Source organism: Acanthochromis polyacanthus, chromosome 19 (genome assembly GCF_021347895.1).
Source record: "Acanthochromis polyacanthus isolate Apoly-LR-REF ecotype Palm Island chromosome 19, KAUST_Apoly_ChrSc, whole genome shotgun sequence".
NCBI lineage: Eukaryota > Metazoa > Chordata > Actinopteri > Pomacentridae > Acanthochromis > Acanthochromis polyacanthus.
This window is the reverse complement of record NC_067131.1, coordinates 24,938,714-24,963,516: the sequence shown is the minus strand read 5'-3', so window position 1 is coordinate 24,963,516 and position 24,803 is coordinate 24,938,714. Positions and strand designations below refer to the sequence as shown.

General features: G+C 39.4%; 2 protein-coding genes across 4 annotated transcripts in view; one reads left to right on the top strand and one right to left on the bottom strand.

Annotated features, from left to right (window-relative positions):
* myocd (myocardin) overlaps positions 1–4,458 on the top strand; it is a 34,600-nt gene extending 30,142 nt beyond the window's left edge. Inside the window, exon 13 of the mRNA XM_051939120.1 lies at positions 152–4,458. Coding sequence (XP_051795080.1) covers positions 152–768 — 617 coding nt within the window. The 3' untranslated portion in view covers positions 769–4,458. The remainder of the gene's footprint in view (positions 1–151) is intronic.
* On the bottom strand, positions 4,456–24,549 carry map2k4b (mitogen-activated protein kinase kinase 4b). Of its 3 annotated transcripts, XM_022196770.2 has the most exons (13): positions 24,301–24,549; positions 21,918–21,953; positions 18,987–19,019; positions 17,731–17,833; positions 16,398–16,572; positions 12,878–12,997; positions 12,554–12,673; positions 12,411–12,462; positions 12,198–12,325; positions 9,993–10,070; positions 9,707–9,855; positions 9,400–9,445; positions 4,456–8,816 (listed from the first exon to the last, which is right to left on the bottom strand). In XM_022196770.2, exons 1-13 carry the CDS (start codon positions 24,404–24,406, stop codon positions 8,703–8,705), a joined length of 1,260 nt encoding a protein of 419 aa, XP_022052462.1. In that variant the 5' UTR covers positions 24,407–24,549; the 3' UTR covers positions 4,456–8,702. The 3 variants fall into 3 exon arrangements, with proteins under 3 accessions (XP_022052462.1, XP_022052465.1, XP_022052466.1); XM_022196773.2 differs by lacking the exon at positions 18,987–19,019 and having other exon boundaries at positions 24,301–24,548; XM_022196774.2 differs by lacking the exons at positions 18,987–19,019; positions 21,918–21,953 and having other exon boundaries at positions 24,301–24,548.
* Between the last annotated feature and the right edge of the window lie 254 nt (positions 24,550–24,803).

The window sequence follows — 24,803 nt, the reverse complement described above, 5'->3', positions numbered from 1 at the left end:
TTATACTCTAGGAAGTGTCACTGGCACTGTACAGTCAAGTTAGTGTAAGGAATCTACATGTAAATCCAAAATAAAAAGTGCACTGGTTAAAACTTGCCAGTCACAGTCTTACCCAACGCGTTGCCTCCCTCCTCTCCTCTTTCTCTTCAAGAAATGCCAGCTAACGCCAGAGAAGAGAGGGAGAGGTCCTCTGTAACCAAAGTTGTGCCTCACATTACTGTGTCTCCAGGGTGTCCCGGCCTCCTCATCCCGAGGTTCCACCGACACTATGAACACCTGTCCTCCACCCAGCTCCCGTATGACCACACAACCAATCACATCCCAGAGAGCCACCTGGAGACTCTGCTGGGCAGTCCCATCGGCCGGGTAGGAGAGGTAGCTCTTCTTAAAATGGCTACTGAGGACGGGGGACAGGAAGATGAAGGGAGCAGAGACGGTGAAGGATATGTCAGCCCCCACACCCACCACCGCCACCTCAACCATCCCCCACAGGACAAACTTCTGACCAACAGAGATTTGATGGACACCCCTCTGTCGCCCATCAGCAACAAGGCATCGGCCGTGCCCGAGGTGCAGGGGATAGTCAGCATGACCTTCAGCGAGACGCCGTGGGAGACAATGGAGTGGCTGGACCTGACACCTCCCAGTTCCGCTACCGCCTTCAGTGTTGCTCCTCCCAGTGCGCCCAGCATTTTTAACACAGAGTTCCTGGATGTTACAGACATTAACTTGAACTCTGCCATGGACCTTCACCTGGAGCACTGGTGAAAGCAAAACTACCACCAAGTTAGCTAACAATGTGCTAGCCTCCAGCCGTCAAACAGAAGACAACAGCTTGCAAGTAGCTGTATGGACCACTTTTATCAGCTATGACAAAACCAAAGAACTATTGAATTCACTCTTATCACTTTCAATCCAAGTGACAGAATTTGCTCCTTGCTATAATACAGTGGAACGTTATATTATGGTTATATTAAACCATTAGCCAACATCCAGAGATTGAATGTTAAGTCTGAAGTTTAGAAGGATAAAATCTCCTCTTCATCTCTGAAATGACGATCTCACTGTTGTCAAACCCAGAAACCAAAGACCAGGTGCTTTTTGGAATGATCTTTGTCCTTTTTGGACAATGATGTGCACAGTGCCAAGCTAGTATGACAGTGGACACATGAAGGATTTCCTATATAATGGAAAGACATGATTGCAGAGCTTTATACCAACACCTTATGCAGTATCAGTGTTACACTACCTAGACTTGAAGACACAATTTGACAATCAGTGTATATTGTTCTGAGTCTATGTTTGTATTACTGGAAAAAAAAAAAACCCTCAAAGGAATTACAAGGTGAATTGGATTGCTTACTGTATTGGCCATATTGTAAATATCACAACTATGTGTACTGACATAGACCAGCTGATGTCAGCATATTTTGTCAGTGGTGTGGGAGAGAACAAAAACCACAAATCAAGTGTATTATGTAACCAGTACAATATTTGATGTAAATATGAAATATGAAAAAACTCACTGTGCACCTGTAGCTTATTACACACTTGTCACAGTCTGCTTGAGCTTAGAATATGTGTGTAGAAATGGTTGGTATACCTTTGAGGAAACTTTTTTATACAAGTATATTTTTCAGTATTTGGTGTATTTATCCACAGGACAACAATATGGAGAGAAATTAATGTCCTGAAATCCTTTGGTCTTATCGGTTTTAATCGGCAGCCAAACTGTGCCTTAATTGAAACAACTTTTAATTCCAACTTCTTTAAAATAATTTCCCTTTTACAATTTTATATTAAATGACTGAAAGCTATTGACAGATTTTAATTTAGAAAGCTCTAACACAAATTCCAACGAAAAATTCATCTCTATCTTTGGCCAATCACAGTTATTTATTTTATGCTGTTATATTTATGCATTATCCTGTATTTATACTGACATTCCTTTCTCACAGATTGGGGCTCGTTGATCTACCAGAAAACTGCCATTATTGACCACTGACATTTCTTCACAAACTAGTTTTCCTAAAAAATGTGATGCGAAGTGAAGGAACCACTTTGACAAGCTTTCTTAAATCACTTTTCCTCAAAGAACCATATCATTCTGAAATGTCCATTGTTAGCACTTGTGAATAGGAAAATGTAATATATTCAGATCTTTAATGTGAATAATACATATTAAGACACAATAAATTTAGATCAGAGCCAGTCTACACTCATAGTAGATAGCCTAATGTGAGGATTTTAGACTCAGACACTTACAAGGCTTCAGTATTGGTGAGGAACTGTCATATTTGACACATGTAAAACATGTTTTACACATGTAAGTGGACATAGTCATATTTTGCAATGAATTAGACATAATGGTTGATACAGTTTTCATATCTGTCCTATAAACAGCATACAAAAGATGAACGTCGTGGCCATGATGTCACCCATTAGCTTGTGGACTTGGTTGTAGAACTTTGAGTTTGAAATTTGGCCGTCGCCAGGTTGGTCTTTTGAAACCAGGCATAACAAGTAGGCAGTGGAATGACTGGAGAACCTAATGACAGCAACAACCTGTCAAGATAGCCCAGCCCTGAAACATGCCCTGCTTCATCATCTATTCTCTTCTAAATAGGCCTATAATGTGTAAAATCAACACCATACTGTACTCAAACAATCTTGGAACCTGCGATTGAGACCGTAAACTCATTAGGAAAATGTTTACTGAAGTTACAGATCAAGTAAGAAGTAGGGTCATTTTCTTATGTAATTCTTTCAGACTTCAGGAGTCACCCCCCTGCTGGCTGTTAGAATAAATGCAGGTTGAAGGTACTTAAACATTTCAGACCATGTGACTACTTCCCCTTTTTATATACAGTTTGTGATTTGTGATAAGGCTACAGCCAGTCGTTGGTTAACTTGCCTGAAAACTGGGAACAGGAGAAACAGCTAGCATGGTTTTGTTCAAAAACTACAAGCATTTTTTTTTTTAAACTTAGATTTCCCTCTTTGTGCCATGTCAAACACAAGGCCACAGCGAGTTCCATCTGTTGTTTATGGTCCTATGCAAGATGTAGAGTCTAGTAAGGGCTGGCTCATCTATACACATTAATCCGATGCCTACCTGTATCATTCAATGGAAAATTCTGTAAAATCCATTACAAAAAACAAAAGTGCCACAAATGGCAGCAAAATGTATTAGATATTGACAGTTTATCAAAAAATAAAACAACAAAAAGCTATTTTAAACCGTTTCACTGCACAGTTTATGTGTGAGACATCAAGGTAGCATCTGGTGTGTATGTAAAAGGGAACATTTTAAATAGAAATCGCATGAGTGGAATATACAACAAAGGGAGATTCATCCACAGTCGACGATGTTTGCACATGCTAAATCCGATGCCCTGACAAATGAGGTCAGGGCTGAAGTTCTGCTTCACAACTCAATCTATTGCTGGCTGTAGGACCACCTAACCAAACACCTATGTAGCGATGGATTTCTTTAAATCATTTAGATTTTATGTGAACATCTGTAACAAATTTAAATGACAGAAAATCCATGTAGTTTACAGACATTCCATTTAAATTTTTGTATATGCTCATCACTCATCACAACTGTCAGAGACTGCTAATTATTTTTGCTTAGTCTGTCAGAAAACCATGACCAGTGTTAAACATGCACCTGATGTTGATTTACTAGTTTGATGTAAGAGTATTAGTTCTCGTCATTCGATTCTTGTGAGATTTAGTCAACAAAAACCAAAGACATCTTAGTATAGTTTTCATCACTGATATTTGTAGTTTCATTTTTAATTTTTCTGTTTAGTATTCTGACACCACACCTCGCACCACCTTTGGCTACATTTACTATGTTCAGCCTGCATAGACTTTGTTACAAGCCAGGCTTGCTGTTTACCCCTGACTCCAGTCTTTGTGCTAAGCTAGCCATCAGACAGTATGATATGTATTAGGCAGATATGAAAGCAATGTTGATCTTTTCATGAAATTCTCAGGAAGAAATTGGGTGAGAATTATTTTCCAAAAGTAATTAGACACTGGCCAATAGATCTGTTGCATTTATAATTATGTCCTCTGTAAACATGGGTCTCACATTGTGTTGTTTTGACCAAATATTGCTTTTTCCTGTTACTTATGAAGTGTTGCACTTGTTTAATGGGTTAGATGGTCACATGTAGGCTATTACTGCCCATCTTCTTTATATGACAAAGCTAATACTTTATGTTTTGCCTTGTAAGAATATCTTCTGGCCTTTTTTCCGCTTGGAGTAATTTTGCAATAACTCTCCCTAATCCAAAAAATTAAAAAAAAAGAAAGAAAATTCACATCTGACAGAAGCTTCTATGTTGCTTGGCCACTGACTTGCTTTACTATTGTAAAAACATTACTATGCCTACATCCCTGTATACTACAGAAAGAAGAGCAATAAACTTATCACAGCATAAATCATTTCTGCATTTACTCTTTATTTATGTCCAATTCACAAGAAGCACACAATACAGGTTTTCAACCTTTTCCATGGGAACTTTATTTATAACCCTTGATAAAGATACAATATAATATTCATTGCCCTTAATATTATCTTATAATCTATTATGAACATTCTAGTAAATTGCAATTTGTACAACATTTACCCTGGAGATTCATATTTACCAGTGGTAAGTTAGCTTCCTGGAAACGCATCCCATGACAGAAGAGCAGACCTGGACACAGTTTGCAGTGAAACTGATCCATGTGTGGCCTCTCTCTGGGGTTTGCACCATTTTGCATTACAGATAGAAACGGAAAGAACGGAGCTGACACCATTCTCCACAGAGAGAATGGTGTCTGGTCTACAATGCATCTCCACCAACTTGGTTGCAATGTTTTACCTTCCTGAATAGGGCACAAGTATTCAACACGTCTGTTTTTAACAAGTGACCCTGAACTCACCCCCCTCTCCATACACACACCACTGACGGTGGCCATTTTTCAACACAGTTCACATATATGGAGGCCCACATTATAAAAATAAAGTAAAATGTAAAGGAAAACTCCCTTGATATTAAAAATTAAGTGCAGTTGCAATGTCACAGGAACTACTGTTGATGATGCTATCAAGCTGATCTTTTTTGGTTTAAGAGCTTCCTCCATATGAAAGACTTCTTTTCTCTGTCTGTCATTTCCAAGCTCTCCAAAATTATGAAACTACACTACCAAAACAAACATTGTCGATCAGCAATTAAAATCAATGTTTCAACATCCAGTTGAAAGAATAAGAATAACGGCAACACTTTAACAGACACATTGATCCAACTGATTGTGGATCATGTGACAAAATCAAGTGAGCAGGTATTTGTTACTATATGTAAATTACTAAACTACTTCATATTACTGGCATTTACTAAATATAAGGCAGGAGATATTCTATATTCTTTTTGTCAACACATTTCATGAAAAGACCATAAACAAGACATGTTAAGCAAACGGTCTCCCGCAAGTTTACCGTTTCCTCCTGTATGAGAGGTTTGCACTACACACATTCCTGAGCGTTACTGGGAAATTAAGGTGTGCATTGATAAGCCGTTTTATGAAACCTCAGGATTTGGGGCTACCAAGCCACAGACAGGGCGGAGACGAGATGGGCTAACTAACTACAACATTGCTAATTTGGGGCTTTTCATGAAATTTGTTGACAAAAGCCAAAAAATAATCCCAGCCTGTTTCATGTATTTAATTTATGATGGGTCTCTGTGTTGAAGGACCAACCACCAGCCATACAAACAGTTTGGTTTAGTAGCTAGCTCCAAACAGTGTAAAAGTTGTCTTTCCATTCTACGGGTGACATCAGCCTGGTAGACGTGACTTTCTGAGAGGGACTGACAACGGGTGGATCCCAATAGTTTAAAGCTGCACCCTCCCCTTCACCTTTATCTGGCCAAGTATGGTAAACTTAGTCTACCACTGCAGATGTAGGAAGACAGGTGAGTCAATGCACTTTGAACTGTGGAAATGCACGAGTGTAATACATGGTTTGGTGTGGAAACATTCTATCATCAGTGCAAGCCAGAGACATGCCAAGTCACGGAGAAACATGCCGAGTCCTCTGTAACCTTAAGGGTCAAAGAGCAGTAACTCTGTGAGGAGTGAGCTTCCTCCTCTCCTGACAGTCATGTGGTTGGTATGGAAGTGGACAGTTCGTGATTTAGCAGCATTTACAGGTATTTCTTTGACAGGAACCCACTGCCAGGACTTCTAAAAATGTACTGTTGCTTGCCACTGTATGGCAGCAGGGTGGATCTGTGATCAGTGTGAATGAGCAGTTCAACTGTACAGTGCTATGACAGGCTGCCAAAGAGGAATAGGGCTCATTCTGAAACCGAAACATTTCCCATCATCCATATCTCCTCCCCACTTGACTTAATCATCTCTGTTTAGTAATGAGCCTCAACTGCTGAGCAGAACCTGCCAGAAACAGCAGATTAGATTTACTATATACATTTACATTTACATCAGTGGACATACTGTCCTAAAGTAACTTTACATCAGGCAATGTAGCATTGGACTAACCTCAGTTAGTGTCTCTTACATGTTACCATTTTGTCAAAATCACAAAACTAAGCATCTTTCTTTCCAAGACATGAATCATTGATCAGGTCATTTAATGACGCATAGCAGTTTTGAGGGTATTTCTGTCCACCTTAATCAAAAAACACTTTGTTAGCTGCACAGTGACAAAAAAGATCTTCAGCCTGGTTTGTCAATCGCAACAACACATACATGTACCTTTAGCTTGAAGTGACATGTTTAATTTGAACTATGTTATCCAACATATTGTAAGTTTTAATACTACATATTTTTAAGTCTTCTAATTTTTACTTTCATGCTGTACAAAACAAGGACACGTGCATATTGTGTAACTCTAGCTCCACTGTCTGGTTAGCAAAACGTTAATATGTAACGGAAAACAATTCATCTGCTCTTGCCCTTTTTTCATTGGTAAAGTTCTACAGAGGATACAGTTATTTAGCAGGTTTTTTTAGTTAGTGTTGACCACGCTGACTGTTCATTTGGATCAAAATCTTTACTTTGCATTACAATTAAAGAAATATATTAACTTGCTTGGTCAGTTGTCTCTAAATGGAGATGTACCGTTAGCTAGAAGCAAAACAACTCGTTCAATCTGCGCAAAGTAAATTCTAACTTAATGAGTTTTATTATCAGATATTTTGAAGTACTCTGTTATTTTCATACGTATTTTTCATTTGCGTAGCACAAAACAAGCTAAGTTATATGTCATTCCTCGTCGGTTAGCAAAATACAATGACTGGCTTAGCTCTCATGCTAGTGGATCCCTTGCACACACTTATCTCAGCTTGCTGGTTTTCATTAGCAAAGACTTGTTTAGCAAGCAAACCCCTCATTTTAGCAAATGCTAACTGTGCTGGCAGTTCTTTTGGATGAAAATATTTTGTGTGCAGTGCCGTGATAGACTGTTAACCCACTACCGTATTTCCAGCCAAATCTAGACGTACCATTGGCCAGAAGTTACAAATCTTGTTTGATTTGTATGAAGAGACGCAAAAGTTTAGGAGTTGCGATATCAGGTGTAGTTAAGTGTCCTGTTGTTATTATCTTATGTAAGGTACCTACAATTTCCTGTTGTACAAAGCTGACAACATTTTTTTCTCTTTAGCAAAGATCTACGCAGGATACCTTTGGTAGCAGGCTTCTGGTGTATACGTAGTGTTGACTGGTAAATGACTAACACCTGGCACGTTACATCAGCTAAAGGTAGTCAATGTCTGAGATGTCTTAGCAAGTTACTAGTTGCAAGACAATTCAGTTTGTTATGCTGTACAGCTACGAGTTGACTGTGCAATTCAGCCAGACCAACAGAAGAAACTGCATTTCAGGAAACCAGATGCTAAGGAATGTGACTCAAACATATTGATAACAGACAAGAGATAGGAACTGATGCCAGCGTTAGATGTGAGAACTGTCAGTCGTCCCACTCTTGTATCAAGACAAACTCTCACAGATTGCATACTGGAAAAAAAAAAAAGAAAAGGAAAAGCTAATGAGTAAAGCCACGCTACCGAATCCATGAGCTTTCCAGAGAGAAACACTTTTGCATACTCTTTCTTTTACCTTGAGTTAAGGTGCTCACAATAGACTGTGTGAAAGGAGTGTGGTTGTTTAGACAGTAGATCTGTCGGCATGTCAACAGTTCAGAGGTGAACACATATATGCATACATACAGTCCACAATGTACAATCCATTAGGTGGCTATTTTTGTTCATATGTCATGAGCATCACTGTTCAACATTTTATTTGGTAGATTCTGCATTTTTGTACGACTTCAAGTATATATATTCCATATATGTATACTCTATTCCTTTTTCCTCACATAAAAAGATGCATTGCATTTTACTAAGACAATGCCATGTCTTCAAAGTTTTGTGGGTGAAGATGATGATATTTTAGGTTCTAAAATGAGGTGATGGAAGGTGGAAAGGTTTACTAAGTAATATTCATCTCATTGCACCGGGCAATTGGGACTTAGTTCCTTTGTTCTTTGGAACATGTGAATAAACAGGTGATTCTACGTAACTCTGAAGGCTAAGATGTCAAGCATTGCGCCACAAAGCTCTGTGTCCCACTCACTGCTTCTTGAGTGAACTCCCGCCCTTCCCGCCCCAGCCCTAACTCTGTCAGTCTACATACATCGGAGAGATGGGAGAGGCAGGGATCTGATCCAGGATGCGACACACGTAGGTGGCGACGTCCACAAAACGCTCTTCATACATCAGAATGAAGGGGTGTTTCTGTGGGAAATGAACACAAAGCTTCAGGTGGATTTGTGTGACAGTGAAGTGTAGCTGTTCCTTGTCTTTCCTTGTTAGTTTGAAGTTTAATATAGCTTAAATCCTTGAAAGTGTCAAAAAGATTGTGAAACCGCTATGGCGAATGTATTAGTAAGCTATTTGCATATCCAGCATAGACCGATTACACTTCACCTGGAGTCTAATATTCACTCTTTTAGCTTTGTTTTGGTCAGTACCAACTCCTGAGGGTAATATTTAGTGTCCTAGCAAATTCAGCTTCTTACATGTTTCACTATATCCACCAGCTAAGTTTATGTGTGCAATGGTTAAAACAGTGCACAGATATAATAAGAACATGATATAGCTGAGAGCTGGTTCTGTTGGACAGAAATGAAAACAATAAACTAAAAAAGAAAAATACTCAGAAAAGTTGCAAGGAAATGGAGCATTTGGAGGCTGTTTTGTTAACTGATCTTAAATGCCCTGTTGGAGAGATCACCTTGATCTTGAATGATATTCTGCTTCCATTACTGAACAACCCAAAACAATTTGAAGTTGTAGCTAAACTAGTGCTGCAACTCACCAGAAGCTCCTTGTACTTTGGCCTTTTTGATTCATCCTTAGTAAGGCTGGATGGGAAAAAAAAAACTAATTGTAAAACTCTGAGGGGAGAAGAATGCATTCAGATTATATATGCTTTTCAATTTGCATGATTAGAGAATGACAAAGTACCAAACACAAAGGGGGCTTTGAGGGCCTAAGACCCTTTACTTGACACCTAGGTGCTCCTGAAAACATTCTAATTTTTGAATAGTGTTATCGAGCTACTTCTTAAAACCAAACATGTAGTGTAAGGACCTTCACTCAATACTGAGTGTAATGGTGCATACCAAAGGTTAACAAAGTTGATGAACTTGGGGGAGAACTGCCTCTCCTCGGAGTTGCTGAGCTGGGGAGGCTCTCCTTTCACCACTTGTGTCAGTTGATCAAAAACACTATTCCACTTGGGGTAAGGAAACCTTCCTGTAGCCAACTCATACTGAAAACAAACACAAACAAGACTTGTGCTGGGCTGACAGAGTGGAATTTCTTCTTTGTAACAGCTCTGATTCCAATGTGGTCAGACAAAACAAAGGCAAAGTTTCAAGATAAAGCTGACAACACTATTCGTCTTACCAGAGTGATTCCCAAGCTCCACACATCAGATCGGACGTCATACCCTTGTCTGGAAGCACTGGGGTCTATCCTTTCAGGCTGAAAGCACACAAATAAAAATATTTGGTAAAACTAGGGCTGGGCGATATGACGACAGATATTGTCTGGACGACAGAAAATGTCTATTGTTTTATGTGAAGATCCTATCATTTATATCGCAGTGTCACAAAACACACTTTATGGCAGTATTTTACGTCACAGACGTGCCTTACGGCAAGCCCAGGCACACGGCTAAAACATAACCAGCTATGGAGGAAGACGGGGAACTCGACTCAGAAGAACAATCTAAACAACAAGATGACGAACAACCAGCTCAAACCGACGAGCTTGTACCTAAAAGAGGGGGAACTTCTGTCATATGGCGGTGTTTTGGATTTAAAAAGACCGACAAGGATCAGACTACTGTACTTTGTAAGGTATGCCACTGCCCGGTCCCAACAACAGACTCAAACACGAGTAACTGTTTTTATCACCTGAAAAACAGGCATAATACATGCTTGGAAAAAAAAGTTGTGAATAAAAAAATACACATATTTAAACAAATGCCTTCTCCCTTTATTTGTTAAATATATGATTTCAAACTGCTTGTTCACATGGCAATTTTATATAAACCTTTCATTCATTGAATTTACCAAAAATATGTTATATCGTGATGTATATCGTATCGGGATATAAAATAAGCTATATTGGAATATAAAATTTCGGTCATATCGCCCAAAACTCAAGACACTTTGTCCCTTTTCCATGGAGAGGTCAATGCAACTGATCCCTAAAACTTCATTAAGGTTCAACTTCCATCAAATCTTGCACATCATTCAAGCCACTTGCTCATCGTCATGGTGGCTTTCACTTAAAACGATTTCTCTGGAGGCTCCAAATACAAACTGCAATAATTTAAATATGGCATGGTTTGTTATGATCAAGAGATGTACATAAAGCTTTTAACACATCCAAATTGTGAATGTGTTTGAGATTTATTGTATCTTGGTTCTGAATCCTAGATGCAAAGTTGTTTTCAGTAAATGTTTAGTCGAAGACTCTGAACATTATTGTCTCCACTGACTCTAATACAACCTTCAATGTTTTAATCTAAATATTGTCAAGACCAAGTATGAAGATGTAAGTCGAGCTTAAGCAAATTACTTCCATTTAAGAATGGTACTGATATTTGGTGACAGAATGAAAGGCTGTACAAGTAAGAGTGCTGTCATTTAATCTAAAATGTGAACAACTCTGGTCTGATTACAAAAGTTAAAAATATACATCAAGGCATGAAATGGTATCATCTGTTTACTTTATATCCATAAAAAAAAAATCTATTTCCATTCTTTTTCATCAAAGTCAATAAGCAGAAATATAGTCAGTTTTGTCAATTTAGCAGGAAAAAAGTAATACTTAGTCACAGATCTTATTAAACAGCTCCAATGACAATGACAGTGTGCTGGTTTTTCATTTAATTTCACCGGTACAATGGCTTCAGAAACCATCAAGACCACTTTCTGCACACTTTGGAGCATAACTTTAATTCTAGATATATAAAATTAAAACTTTTTTAACCATTAATCTACACACAAAAACGCAAAAAAATGCAAATTTCTGAAAATTAGAAAAAAAACTGTAGACTAATTCTATAAAGTATCCAGACCTTGTACAGTGTCATTGCAAGTTGTGGTAATTTTATCCAGTCCCAATAGAGGACTATGATAAAGCTGCAGTGAGTGATATATCCGCCTATGGATATAAAATCATGTCTGTAGCTTTGACGGGTACCAGGAGGACAGTTGCCTCTATAACTAAGTTTGAAACCACTGACTCTTCTTGAGTAACCAAATCAGAAGCGCTTTGAACAGGGACGAGACCAACAGTCCCACAGTCACTGCAGCAAAGCTTCAGAAGTCCTCTCGAGAAAGTTTGTCAAGCAGCTTCAAACAGATTCAATAAAAACATTTAAGATAACAACTGAACTACTCGGATAGAACTCCAGCTGCTACACTTGTTGAAACAGCAGACACTGTTCCAAAGCTCTGAAGTAATCAAAAGAGAATTATAGCTTTCAGTCAGTCAGACATTGAAGGTTCCTGATATTAGAATGAGGAACATAATGAACCTTTGGGGTCAGCATCTTTCTATCTAGAGATTTGTAAGACATTGCTTTTCATTGCTTACCGCCATGTAAGGCCTGCAGCCTGCATCTCTGGTCTTGGCTATGGAGTCTACCAGCTGGCCACTGATGCCAAAATCACACAGCTTGATATTACCCTTTCGGTCCATTAGAATGTTGGAAGGTTTGATGTCTACAAAGACAGAAACGGACAGTTACATTTGGAATAACAAAAGTGGCTGTAATGTAGCTCATATTATGACAAAATAAAAACTTACCTCTATGAATTATTTTCAAGTTTTCTTTTAAGTGGTTCAGTGCTTTAACGGTCTGTTAAAGACAAGTAAAACCTGGTCACTTTTGATGCTATGTATGCTATTACAAGTAAAATTTATGAAGGCAAGATGAAATAACTACTTACAGCTAATGTTATTTTGCCTAATATTTCCTCTGGAATGACGTCATCTAATGCACAATATACATATTTGTAGAATTTGTCTAATGAGGTAGACATGAGTTCCATACAAATCCAACAGTCCCCCTGAAACAAAGATTGAAAAGTTAGTTTCCTTCAAAAATTCACCATGCAGCAACATCTACAGGACAAATCATTAAGTTTGTGAAAGCTATATAGATGATTCACAGTGAAAAAAACATTGACTGGATTGGTACAATTTGAGGGTCAAATAAGACCACAGACAGGACTTCGAAATGATGAGGTGAGGCCAGTGTGGGTTTGTCAGACCTCTCTGAAGAGGGCGCCGTAGAACTGAACAATGTAGGGGCAGTCACTACTCCTCATCACCACGTCAAGATCCATCAGCAGCTGCTTCTGCTCCTTCTCATCCACAGTCGAACGAATCCTCTGAGGGACATACAGCACAGACTTCTGACTTCCACTCGCCACACCATCTACATTTATATTTACACGAGCGGATTCCTGCCCCCATTGCATTAGGGCAAATTAATAAACTAATTCTAAGTTTATGGACTGTCACACTGTGTAGGCTGGGTTCAATTAATATAATATACACTACTGTTCAAAAGTTTGGGGTCACTTAGGAATGTCCATATCTTTGAAGGAAAAGTAGTTTTTTTTTTCAATGAATAACATTAATCAGAAATGCAGTTTAGATATTGTTAATGTGGTAAATGACTATTCTAGCTGGAAATGGCTGATTTTTAATGGAATATCCACATAGGGGTACAGAGGAACATTTCCAGCAACCATCACTTCTGTGTTCTAATGGTACACTGTGTTAGCTAATTGATGATTTGAAAACCCTTGTGCAATTATGTTAGCACATGAATAAAAGTGTGACTTTTCATGGAAAACATGAGATTGGTTTGTTGACTCCAAACTGTTGAACAGTTGTATATATTACTATAATCTCTTTGAGACTGCACAATGTAGTGAAAATCTTAGAATTCCACGTTTTAAATGTAAATATTTTCTCCTCCTCTGTATCGGTAAACTAAATGTCTTTGGGTTGGGGACAAAACACAACAAGAACAGAAAGTGAACACTCTGGATGAATGAACAACTCAGTTTAAATGCACAATTTTCAGAGTCTGCATTTTGAATTGATTACTTGGTCTAGATCAGGGGTTGGCAACCTGCGGCTCTTTCATTCCTCTGCTGCGGCTTCCTGTGGTTTTGGAAATAATGAGTATATAATTAAAATGCATTTTATTTGGTTAGTTTGTAAAATGTAATTCTAAATATGAGAATTACAGTGATCTTGTAAAATCAAAATAAAACGTGTTCAGTTTTTTTGTCGCTCATAATATGCATCACAACCACCAATGTGCGACACCCACTGGCACACGATTTCTGGAACTTTTCGACCCCAGGTAGGCCAACTATAGATAAATCTAAGAAAAGTGCCTGAGGAAAACAGAACATTTAATGCTATGTAGACAGATTAATTTCCTTTCACTGCTGACGAGACTGGTTTACCAGTATGCTTAACATGCGATGAAAAATTAACAAACAACAAAAAGTCAAATGTCGCAAGACATTTCTAGAATAAACGCACAGCCTGTGCTCAAAAATATCCGGATGGAGATGAGAGAAAAAAAGTTGTTTTGGAACTGATGCGGAACACTGATCAGAGTACAGTAAGGCGCACACTAAATGCTGAAGGTCTTCATGGCAGAACTCCAAGACGTACACCTCTTCTGACGCCAAAGCATAACAAAAGTCGCCTCCAGTATGCACGAAGATTGAGCTCTTTGCCCGGATGGACTGGCGAAGAAAAAATGAAGCCTCTGCTGAGAAGAACACCATACCCACCGTGAAGCACGGTGGTGGATCGCTCATGCTCTGGGGATGTTTTGCCTCCTCTGGCACTGGGAAGTTGCAGCGAGTGGAAGGAATCATGGATTCTGTGAAATACCAGGCAATCCTACAAGAGAACGTACAACCGTCAATGAAAAACCTCAAGCTCGGGCGGCAGTGGACACACGTTGAAATCGATTAAGGCTTGGCTTCAGCAGAGGTCCTGGAAGGTCCTGGAGTGGCCGTCACAGTCTCCGGACTTGAACCCCATAGAAAATCTATGGTGGGACCTGAAGAAGGCTGAGGCGGCACGCAGACCCAAGAATCTCACCGAATTGGAGACTCTCGCACATGAGGAATGGGCCAAGATTCCCAAAGAACGTTGTCACAAGTTGGTTTCCAGCTATCCTTCACGTTTGAAAGACATCATCACAGCCAAAGGATGCTGCACCAAGTACTGAACATTGGCCGTGCAAGGGGTTGAATAATTCTGAACATTGTGTAAAGACTGATGCTGTTAATTTGAGTTGGTTATATGGTAATTAGTTAAAATTTGTAGTCATATTAAGCATTTCATGTGTTTTCGTTTGATTTGTCGCCTGAAAACAAAAGAATTGCTAAGTTTCAGCAAAAATTGACATTTGCATTGGGGGTTGAATTATTTTGGTTGCAACTGCATCATAATCATTAAGATTTCAGAACATCTAATCACGGATTTTAATGAAATTGTGGAGACAATCAGGGATATGCTTCTCTCCGCAAAGACTGTAAAAGACAGTATCACAGAAATGGCAGGAGACATCACCAGACAGTAAGTTAAAGACATCACTTCAGCTGTGGCGCACACAATTGCCTGTGATGAGTCTAATGTCAAAGGTAACACTGAACAAATAGCGCTATTCTGTCGACATGTAAACTCCGCTGGGTCACATGCAGAAACGACTGAGTTGATTTCACTAAAAGGCCAAACACGGAGGGAGGACATCTGTGGCTGTCTTAGATCGTTTAAGAGCCAATGGAATAAACACCACCCACCTGGTGTCAGTGCTAATGATGGGGCTCTGAGTATGACAGGAGCACAGAAGGCTTTGTGGCTGTCCAGCTGAAGTTGTTAGACAGAAACCTGCTGTCTTTTCACAGCATCCTGCACCAAAAGACGCTGTGTGCTCAAACATTTCCTCTGGCATGCACAGAAGTGATGAATATTGTCATTCAGATTGTCAATAAAATAATGGTAAAAGATTTAAATCAGCTCAGTTCCATTTGTTACTGGACAAGGTAGAAAGCATGTATTCTGATCTCCTGCTGCACAACAAAGTCCAGTGGCTGTCCAGAGGAGAGTTGCTTAAACGGTTTGGAAAAACGGTGTCTGGAAAAAGTAAAAACATTCCTGTGCAGCAAAAGATTCAACTATCAACAGCTGGAACAGCCAGAGTAGCTGGAAACACTACACTTCAAGGTAGACATGCGGCGGCGGCGCAGCGACTTCCAATCGCTGGGCCGTTTACAATCGTCGTTAACAAGCTATTGTTAACGTCGGTACCATCGCGCGGGAGTATCAGCGACAATAAAGTGTTCAAACTTGTGAAATCAGCGTTCAAATAAATGAAATCCGGGGATCCGTGGTAAATTCCCATCCCTGAAAAAAAGCGGAATTCCGCGAATTCGCGGAAAAATCACATCCCTGTATTTTTCAGAGTTCAAAATGTTTTTGCTGCATGCAGAAATGTAACGGTTTTCTCTGAAGCAGTTCATTGATTTTAAAAATGTAACACATTATAGTTTGTTTATACATAAACGCAAAAAAGTTTATGTAGTGTTATCTTCATTTTAAATCTCAAAAGGGTTTTGTGGCTCCTGCTGTTTTCTCTGGGAAACGGGTTCAAATGGCTTTTTGAGTGGCTAAGGTTGCTGATCCCTGGTCTAGATGAAGTAAACCTACATGAGGGATATTTACTAGAATGACAGTCTACCAGTTGATCACCTTCACAGCCATGATCTGGCCTGTGGGTTTGTGGACCATCTTGTTGACGGAGCCATATGCCCCACGACCGATCTCCCCGAGGTCTCTCAGATCTTCTGCAGTGAAGTCACAGTGCTGCTCTGGGGAGATCTTCAGCTTCCCTGACGACTCGATACTGTGTGTCCGCAGACGCTCTCTGGAGAACCCAGGCAGGATGGGATTGGATGGGATGAGGTAACATAAAGGACAGAGTGGAAGGAGGAGGAAGACACAAAAAGACAGTGTGGAGCCAAGAGAAGTACATGCATTATAGATAAATAGGGATATGATAAATATTTTATCAGCATTACCAAGCCTCTGAAATGGAAATATTCAAAGGTCCACGATGTTTCTTTGTAATCTGAGGTTTCCTGTGTGATTTGATGGGCGGGTGAAATTTTGACTAAGTATTTGTTCATATTTTACATAATTTAAAAAAAAATGCTCTCCTTTTATGATTAAGTACCTGACATTAAAGCTGCTGTGAGGAGTTTTCGACTTTAAACTATAGTCCTAAACCAATATGAGCAAATACAATACAGGCTAGAAGCAACAAAGCTGCTGCAGCCAAAGCCGGAAGGAAAGCTCTCAAAAATATTATCAGTATCATTACTCCATCATAAAATACATAAGTAGATCTGATTGTAATTACATTACATGTACTGCATCAAGTTTGTTGCGCAGATATAGCCTATTTTTATGGCATGTAGGACAATATTATCCTTATTCTCTCCCTAAAAAAAAAAAAAAAATCAATCAACTGGCCAGTAAGCTTACGGCAAATGTTATAATATAATCTTAAAGGATCAACAAGTACAAGGCTTTACTGCTTAAATCTCTGTTTGTCTAGTCTCTGTTTTAGGATTATAACACTACATAAAGGCCTATAAAGCAATGAACTGGCTTTAAAAAGCAGTGAAAAAATAAACAAAGGAAGACCAGAATTCCCTCTGCTGGAAAAGGAAAGGGTGACATTGTTTCCATTGTTCTGTACCCAATAATGAATACTGATTGCAAATTTGTGAAAATTAAAACTTCACTCATATTCTATAAAGTATTTAGTAGTGTAGGTGTGCAGCACAAGTTACCATGGCAATGTAACCTGGATAATCCAGGGTTATACACAGTTACCCCACTAACCTCAAATCCTGATTTATCACACACACGTATGGTTTATTCTATAAACCGAAATGATCCTAATAACAATAGCTATTATTATTGTTGTTATATATATATATATATATATATATATATATATATTTTTTTTTTTAACCAAACAGAGTTCCTATAAACCCAAGACAGACTGTCTACTCACATGTGAGGATTATGGAAAGAGGGAGGTGCTGGATTAAGCGGGAGCCTGGAGGCTGGCTTCACTGGAGGGTTGGCGAAATTCAGCTTCAGAGCTTTGCGTTTACCTGGCAGGACAAAGAGGGGAACAGATCCAGATTGCCACAACATGCACGCCACACTGTTTTTCAACCAGCTGGTGCAAACAGAGGACACACGGTGTGATAAAATGCTTGTCGTACCTCAGTAACGTGTCTGTATACACTTGAGATAAGTCTTTATGGGCACAATTAGCAATAATAAGAAATTTACGCCATATAGACTCCACATGATCACAGTATCAGCACGTTACTGTGCACTGTGCACATAAATCTGATGACTCGAGAATTGTGAGCATCAACCTTTGGGGTTATCTCAAGATCAGAGGAAGCACAAAATGCATTTTGAACACAAACAAAGTGCCCACATGTACAGGGGTTCCCAATGCTCAGACAAGTGACCACACCAGCTCCTTTGGCTGGATGCTTCCAAACAAATCACATGCAGTCTGGGTGCAAATTATTAGAATAGTTTGCTAAGCAGTAATCAAAAGCTGACATTGGGAATCCCTGTTCAAAATATTTCCCTTGATAACTTTTCTTAAAATGTGCAATTCAAAACTGAACATTTCCTTGAGTGAAAGTCAAAGTGAGCCAACATTCAGACAGCGCTTCAATGAAGCTGAAGACAGATTCAAGTGGAATTAAACTCAGCTGTGAGAGTGAAATGGATTCAGGTGCATAATAGTCACTTGTCTGCGTGTAGCTGGATGCACCTCCAGAAAATATTTGGCAGTTGGGTTTAGGCATCATTAACAGTGCTGAGCTGAAGTGTTGAGCCCTCTTTGCCATGCCCTGTCCAACCAGCTCTTGAGTGCAAACAGATCCCTTAACCTTTAAGCCCCGATGCAAATGAGTCTTTCAAGACCAAGATAACTGAATCTGTAACAGTTAATAGCAGTGAACAGTGGACAGACTCCCCAACTACCAGAGCACCACACAGGCTGCTTCAGTAGTCAACAGTGGATCCTCTCACCTGTTGTATCCAATCACTACAAGAATCTGCAGCTTAATAACGAAGCAGATCTGTCACTGAGCAGCACTATACCCAGGCTTCAGCCAACAACTGAACATACACATGGCTCAGTGAGCAGTGCTGAGGGAAGGAGACCACTGCAGACTATTGAGGTGTACCCACAAACAGTAGAGGTCAGTGTGCTTTGTGTGCGAGTCTAATGCTTACTTTGGGGCACTCCAGACAGGCTTATCTGAAACCCTGAAGTAAAGAAAAGACATTTTACTACATTTTCTTAGGGCTTGTTTAAGTGTGAATGGGTCATTATTAACAATGTGCCATCCCAACAAGAGTTAATGCTGAGTGGAATACAGGACAGGTTACCTTGAATGTGCTTTAACTGGAGTAAAATATGTGGTGGGTCAGTGCACTGCCATGCAGCTGTATGGTACCTCAGATTAATTGTACTGTATTCCCAGTGGAATGAGGAATAGCTTCAATTTAAGAGGTTTAGTCAATGCTAGCCCAACAGCAGAATGCATTAAAGTGATTTTTTGATTAATTACATTCAGTGTCACCCCCCTACAGTTATCACTTCAACACTATTTCATATGTAACAACAAAAACAAGTGATGCTGGGATTGAAAACTGATAGTATGCCGCTCTTGTTTTAAGTAGTCAGTCATGTTCCACTGGCAGATACCTCACACCAGCAGGATAATGATAATTCTGCTTTGCATATGTCACTCCTGGCAATGTACAACTGGTAGCTAATGTCATAACATTAACGCACTGGGTGCTGCCCTCCCCAGTTACATTTTTCGTTGTAGGTTAAGTCAGCCAGCTGCTAGCTTGATGATGGGGGCTTTACATTGATGTACAAACACAACATGCCCTCAAAGCAAAACAGAAAATATTAAGAACTGAATGGTACCTTTTGACCCGGTTCCCTACAATATAAACAGTGCAATGCTTTAGACATATATATTTTAGTAGAAAAGAAAACAACAACAAAATCACGACATCAGTTGGGATTCACAACAGCTACAGCTCGACTCGTGAGTTAGCCTTAGCTAAAATTAACTTTTTCCTTTTCATGCTCCAACATCTTAGTCATTTTAATTTTACTTGATTATATAACACCAACAATGCAGCCGCTGAATTTCATCAAAATGGAGAAAAATAAAATAGCAAATACATGCTGTAAAATAATGCTGCTAAAAGCTAACTAGCCTAGCTGAGTGGATTTGGAGTTAACTACTACTTGAGCCTGACACAAGAGAAACTCGTATGATTTTAGTGGATCAGGCAACCCTTGAATCATATATTTAAATGTATTTCATAAAATGTTAATGTATTCAACTATTTTATTAGTTCAAATGAGCAAGCCTCAACAAGAACATTCTGCATGAAGATAATGTTTCTACACCATGCCAGATTAAAATAGGGTGCAGCATATAAATAATGTTTTAGGCCTTGGGCAAAGTCATTGACAAAGATGAGCACGAAAGTACTATTTTACATCTTTTTGAAGTACTTTTCACCTTAAAGCAGAATTTATATGGACGTTTGAGGCTCGTTAAGTCAAACTAGTCTGAACTTAGTTCCATGACAGTACTGATAGGCATTAGTTTTCTATTTGCTACAGCATCTGTAAAATAAATAAAGCAGCTAGCTAAATATGCTAATATATGCTATTTGAGGAAACATTATGGATGATATAAGCAGCTGGAATGAGTATGCACAGCTCAAACTGCCTGTCAACTTGCGATTTTGCTACAATACAGTGTTCCCGTCATAGATAACCATTACAAAACAGACATCTGCTAAAGGCAGATTTCGATGAAATCTTGAGGGAAGGTCATAAATGACACAAGGACCAAGTGATTAGGTCTTGGCAGTGATGTGGCTTATAGTCTTTGTTAAACATTTCTGTATCATTGCGAGATAGCGACACGGCGTCACTATAACTGTCAACAACTATGTCAGCTGCCTGCTGACAATCACATGATTGTGATCCTACTACAAATCAACTCCTGCAGAATTATCACAACGTATCTGTCAGAAATCATACAACTGAGCAGCCTTGGTAGAGTACTGTGCCCTTTGAGTGCATTTAATGTTTACCTTGATAAATGTCCATATGGTGTTTTTGTTGTTGTTTTTTTTAATATATGCTGATAGACACACCAAGAGTGAAATAAGCAGCCAGTGCCATGACAGAGCATTTCCACCCAGAACCTGCAGTGTACCTATGATTGTCTAAAATGCACGGATGCAGATTTCTGGGGCTTCACATGTAATAAACTTAAGGAAGTAATCATTTGTGTTTGCAAAGTGCAGAAGGTACATTCACTATTTCACAATAATCATTGAAAACAATACATTTTGTCATGTAAGCCATTAGGGCTAAGTGTACCTACATCCAGGCAGTACATATTAACACAGCAGCACTATGAACTATTCATTTTCTTGTCACTCTATTAGCCGCATATGAAACATGTTTTTACTCCAGCAGAGGGGCATGGCAATAATAATTGCCATACACCACAGGAGCATGAGTAACATTCTAATTTCTTACTCTGTGTGCCTGTCAAACTGTAGTGGCATGTCAACATACAGAAGTGGCATGGCACCGAGAATGGCCAAACAGCACTAATCAGCTGTTTGTAAGTGGTGAACAGCAATAAAATACTAAAAAATGACATATCCTGGTGTGAAGAGATGTCTGCTAGTAGAACAAAACTGATATTCTGCTGAAGTATACCACCAGCAGCAGCACACCAGAGGTTAACAGTGTCCTGTCACGAAAACCAGCATGTGTCACTGAAGCTGTCAGATGCTGATATGTGTGCTGGTGAAGGAAACACTCCCGACAGGGGTTTGCTTGATGGTGTCTCATCACATGGGGTCTGTCTACTGTGTCTACTTCAGGTCCTTCCAATATGAAAACATGCAGATAAGCAGATAAAATGCAGGTTTTACAAAAAAAAATGGAAAAAGGAAAGCAAAAGTAAATTTTGGAAAAAAAAGATGAATAGAGGGGGGTGGATAGGGAACATTTCAAGGAAATCCTTTGCCAAGATATGGTCTAAGTAGACAATTTAAACAAATATCTTCCAACAGCAGACTAGAACCCAGTAAAATAAGAGGGAATACCTGTTTCATTTTGACATCTCCAGCAGGTGTTGGTTTCTGCAAGGTTTAGATAAAACATTTGATACTAGACATCTGTCACAGAGTAAGAAAATCAGATCTGTTGACCACACTGATCTGCACGAGTGTGCAGCTGTTTATTAGGTTAAGACGTCAACGAGTAAATCTATCAAGTGAAAAGCCGTCCATTAGCCAGCCGCTACCATCAGCACATCCATTATCGGACACAGCAATGTAAGTGTCATGCCAAACAGCGAATGTCTGCCAAAACCAGGTCTGTGAGAGCAATTACCCTTATAAATGTACCTGCTCTGTGCACTACAGTAAAACCAATCCAGCTCATTTTACCAGTTGAAATAGCTTTTAAAAGACCAATTCAACTTATGTAATGCTGTTTCTATTTGCCACAAATGAAATATTGCAACTAAAATTTCATTAATATATCAGCTTAATTAATTTGTGATGATTAAGATTACAAACTTCATGTTAAAGCTGTATTGCTCAGTGTATATGCATCTATGGCTGCTTGTAACTGGATTTAACAGTCATGACATGCAAATACACACAACTTGTCTTGTGAATGTTTCTTCTAACGGAATAATCACAGTCTAATAAATGTTTATTGGTTAATCAGGCATGACATTTCGGATGACTGCTGGCAACAATACAGTATTGTTTCCAATGTTTAGGCTGTTTGATATGTCTAATATCCTAGTTTAGACTGTAACAAACATGAATTTTTTGTACATCTAATAAAAAAGCAATTTCTTTTTCATCTATTATATGGCCAATGGTCTATAAATTATAACCCCCATGAATGAAATCATGTCATTTTCATGCATGGACACTTCAGAATCAATGTAGGGGTTGTCCCTATTTCGTCAGTGGAAAACTACATATATGAGTTGATTCTGTCCTTTAATGCTATTTCAGCATGTGAAAACAACTGGACTGGCTATAACCTGGTGCACAGAGCAGGTAAAGTGATGCAGTGAAATGACAGCATTCGTTAACTATATGTAATGTAACCAAGTAAAGCTTCACAAGCACCATGTTAAATCTTTACAAACCACACTGTGGGTCCGTCGTCACTAAACGGAAAAACATTTTTTCCAGTTTGTATCATGTGTATCTGTAGCTCACACAATCTTAGAGGAATTTGAGACTGAATGAGTAAAACGGGGCAAAACCCCAAATGTTAGCTTGGTGCAGGCTTTAGCCGCGTCCAGGCTTAGCTTTCCGTCCGATAATGGATCTCAGTGTAGGCTCAGAGGCTATGCAGCATCACCGAAAATTCACCCTAGCTGGAAATTTAACAACAAAAGAACTTAAAGGACATAGTTTCAGTACAGCAGTAGTGGTGCTGAACACAGCGGTGTAGTTCATGCTAACACGTAATTAAACCTCATCAGAATTCCCGTTAGCAACACAGCGATAAAGATCTGCCTGACGCTAAGAGAAGACTGAAGCACTTCCACACGGTTATTGAAACCATGAAAATTATCATAAAGTCAACTTTAATAGTACTAACTGTGTGGTTCGTTGTCCTCTGACAGCAGGGCTCTGAAATAGTGGCCTGGTTTGGCAAAGGAATACACTTCTATGTAGGCCTTGGAGCAACTTCTAGCAGCCTGTGCTAACAACATCGGCCAGTAAGTCAGACAGTGATTCAGAGTGCCTGTATAATAGGACACTTTTTAAAGAATGTTGAAATGGAGAATTTCACTTGAGTGTACCACTACAGGCCTGTGGGTTGAGACACTCCACAGTTCGCTGGGCATCACTGCTAATCTGATAGCCGACTAGTTCCAGGGAGTTACGTGAAGTTAGCTTAAGAAAGCTACAGAGCTAGCGGAATTTCTGCAATTCGGCCTTCAAACTAAAAGTGCAATTTGACAAGCGGCTATTCGCAATGCAGACAATTTACCATTAATAAACAAATCGGGTATCAAATGCCTACCATAGTTGCAATTTTTTGGGCTTAAGATGTTATATCAGCACTGAAATGTGCAACATCCGTGCCTGGCTGCTAAATTGCACTACTCTGTGCCAGTCAACACCGTGACATAATTTAAGAGGGATGATGACTGACCTTACTTATAAAATAAATAATATTCTGTTGCCATCCTGAATAATTTTAGTACAAGTATGCATTTTGTCTTTATTTTAGCAGAACATCTAAATACGATAATAAACCTGGTCTCCTATTATGAGCCCCCAGCCAATATTGTATTTTGAAAGCTCTGTCCGTTCAGATGGAATCAGCATGTCTGTCTTGACTGTAGTGTTTCTGCTTCTGGAAGCTACCAGCTACCTTTTCCTACCACTAACTCCACAGTCTCCGACAACGGCAGAAGGCAGCGAAATAGAGGCCGTGGCCGCCTACCTTGCATGCTGCTGCTCTGTGTCTGCTGGTGGAACTGGTGCGACGTGGATCCTACGATGCTGTTGCTGGAGCCTGTGGAGTTGCTGTTAGGACTGGGAGTCGCCATTGTTGTGTTGGATCCCGGCAGCAGCGCTCAGGCTGCAATGCAGATTGAAACTTCGCCCTCTCTGCCTCCAGACGGGACACTGCGCCACTTGAACGCAGCAGCTGCACCAGGGCCACGTCTGAGCCGCTGTTGCCTTCAGGGACTGTGGGAATCGCAACAAATCCCGACTGCACTGTGCAGTGTTGGTCTTTATGTCTTTGAGTTCTTTGACATACTCTAAAAAATGCATTTGCTAACTGGAACCCAGTACGGTTCGTCGTACTGATGCTGTAGGCTGTTGAGTTCAACAAAAAACTTTCAGCAAGAGGCTTTTTAAAAAACTTTAAATCACACACATTCAAAGAAAACAGATAAGATCAGACAAGGTCTACTTAATTGAGAAATTGTTTTGCCGGAA

Coding starts and splice junctions, on each gene's coding strand:
- map2k4b (XM_022196770.2), bottom strand. CDS start 24,406: ATGGCGACTCCCAGTCCTAACAGCAACTCCACAGGCTCCAGCAACAGC. Junction 16,573..17,730: donor TCTTTCCATAATCCTCACAT/GTGAGTAGACAG, acceptor TGGGTTCTCCAG/AGAGCGTCTGCGGACACACA. Junction 9,446..9,706: donor ATCAACTTTGTTAACCTTTG/GTATGCACCATT, acceptor TTTCCCATCCAG/CCTTACTAAGGATGAATCAA.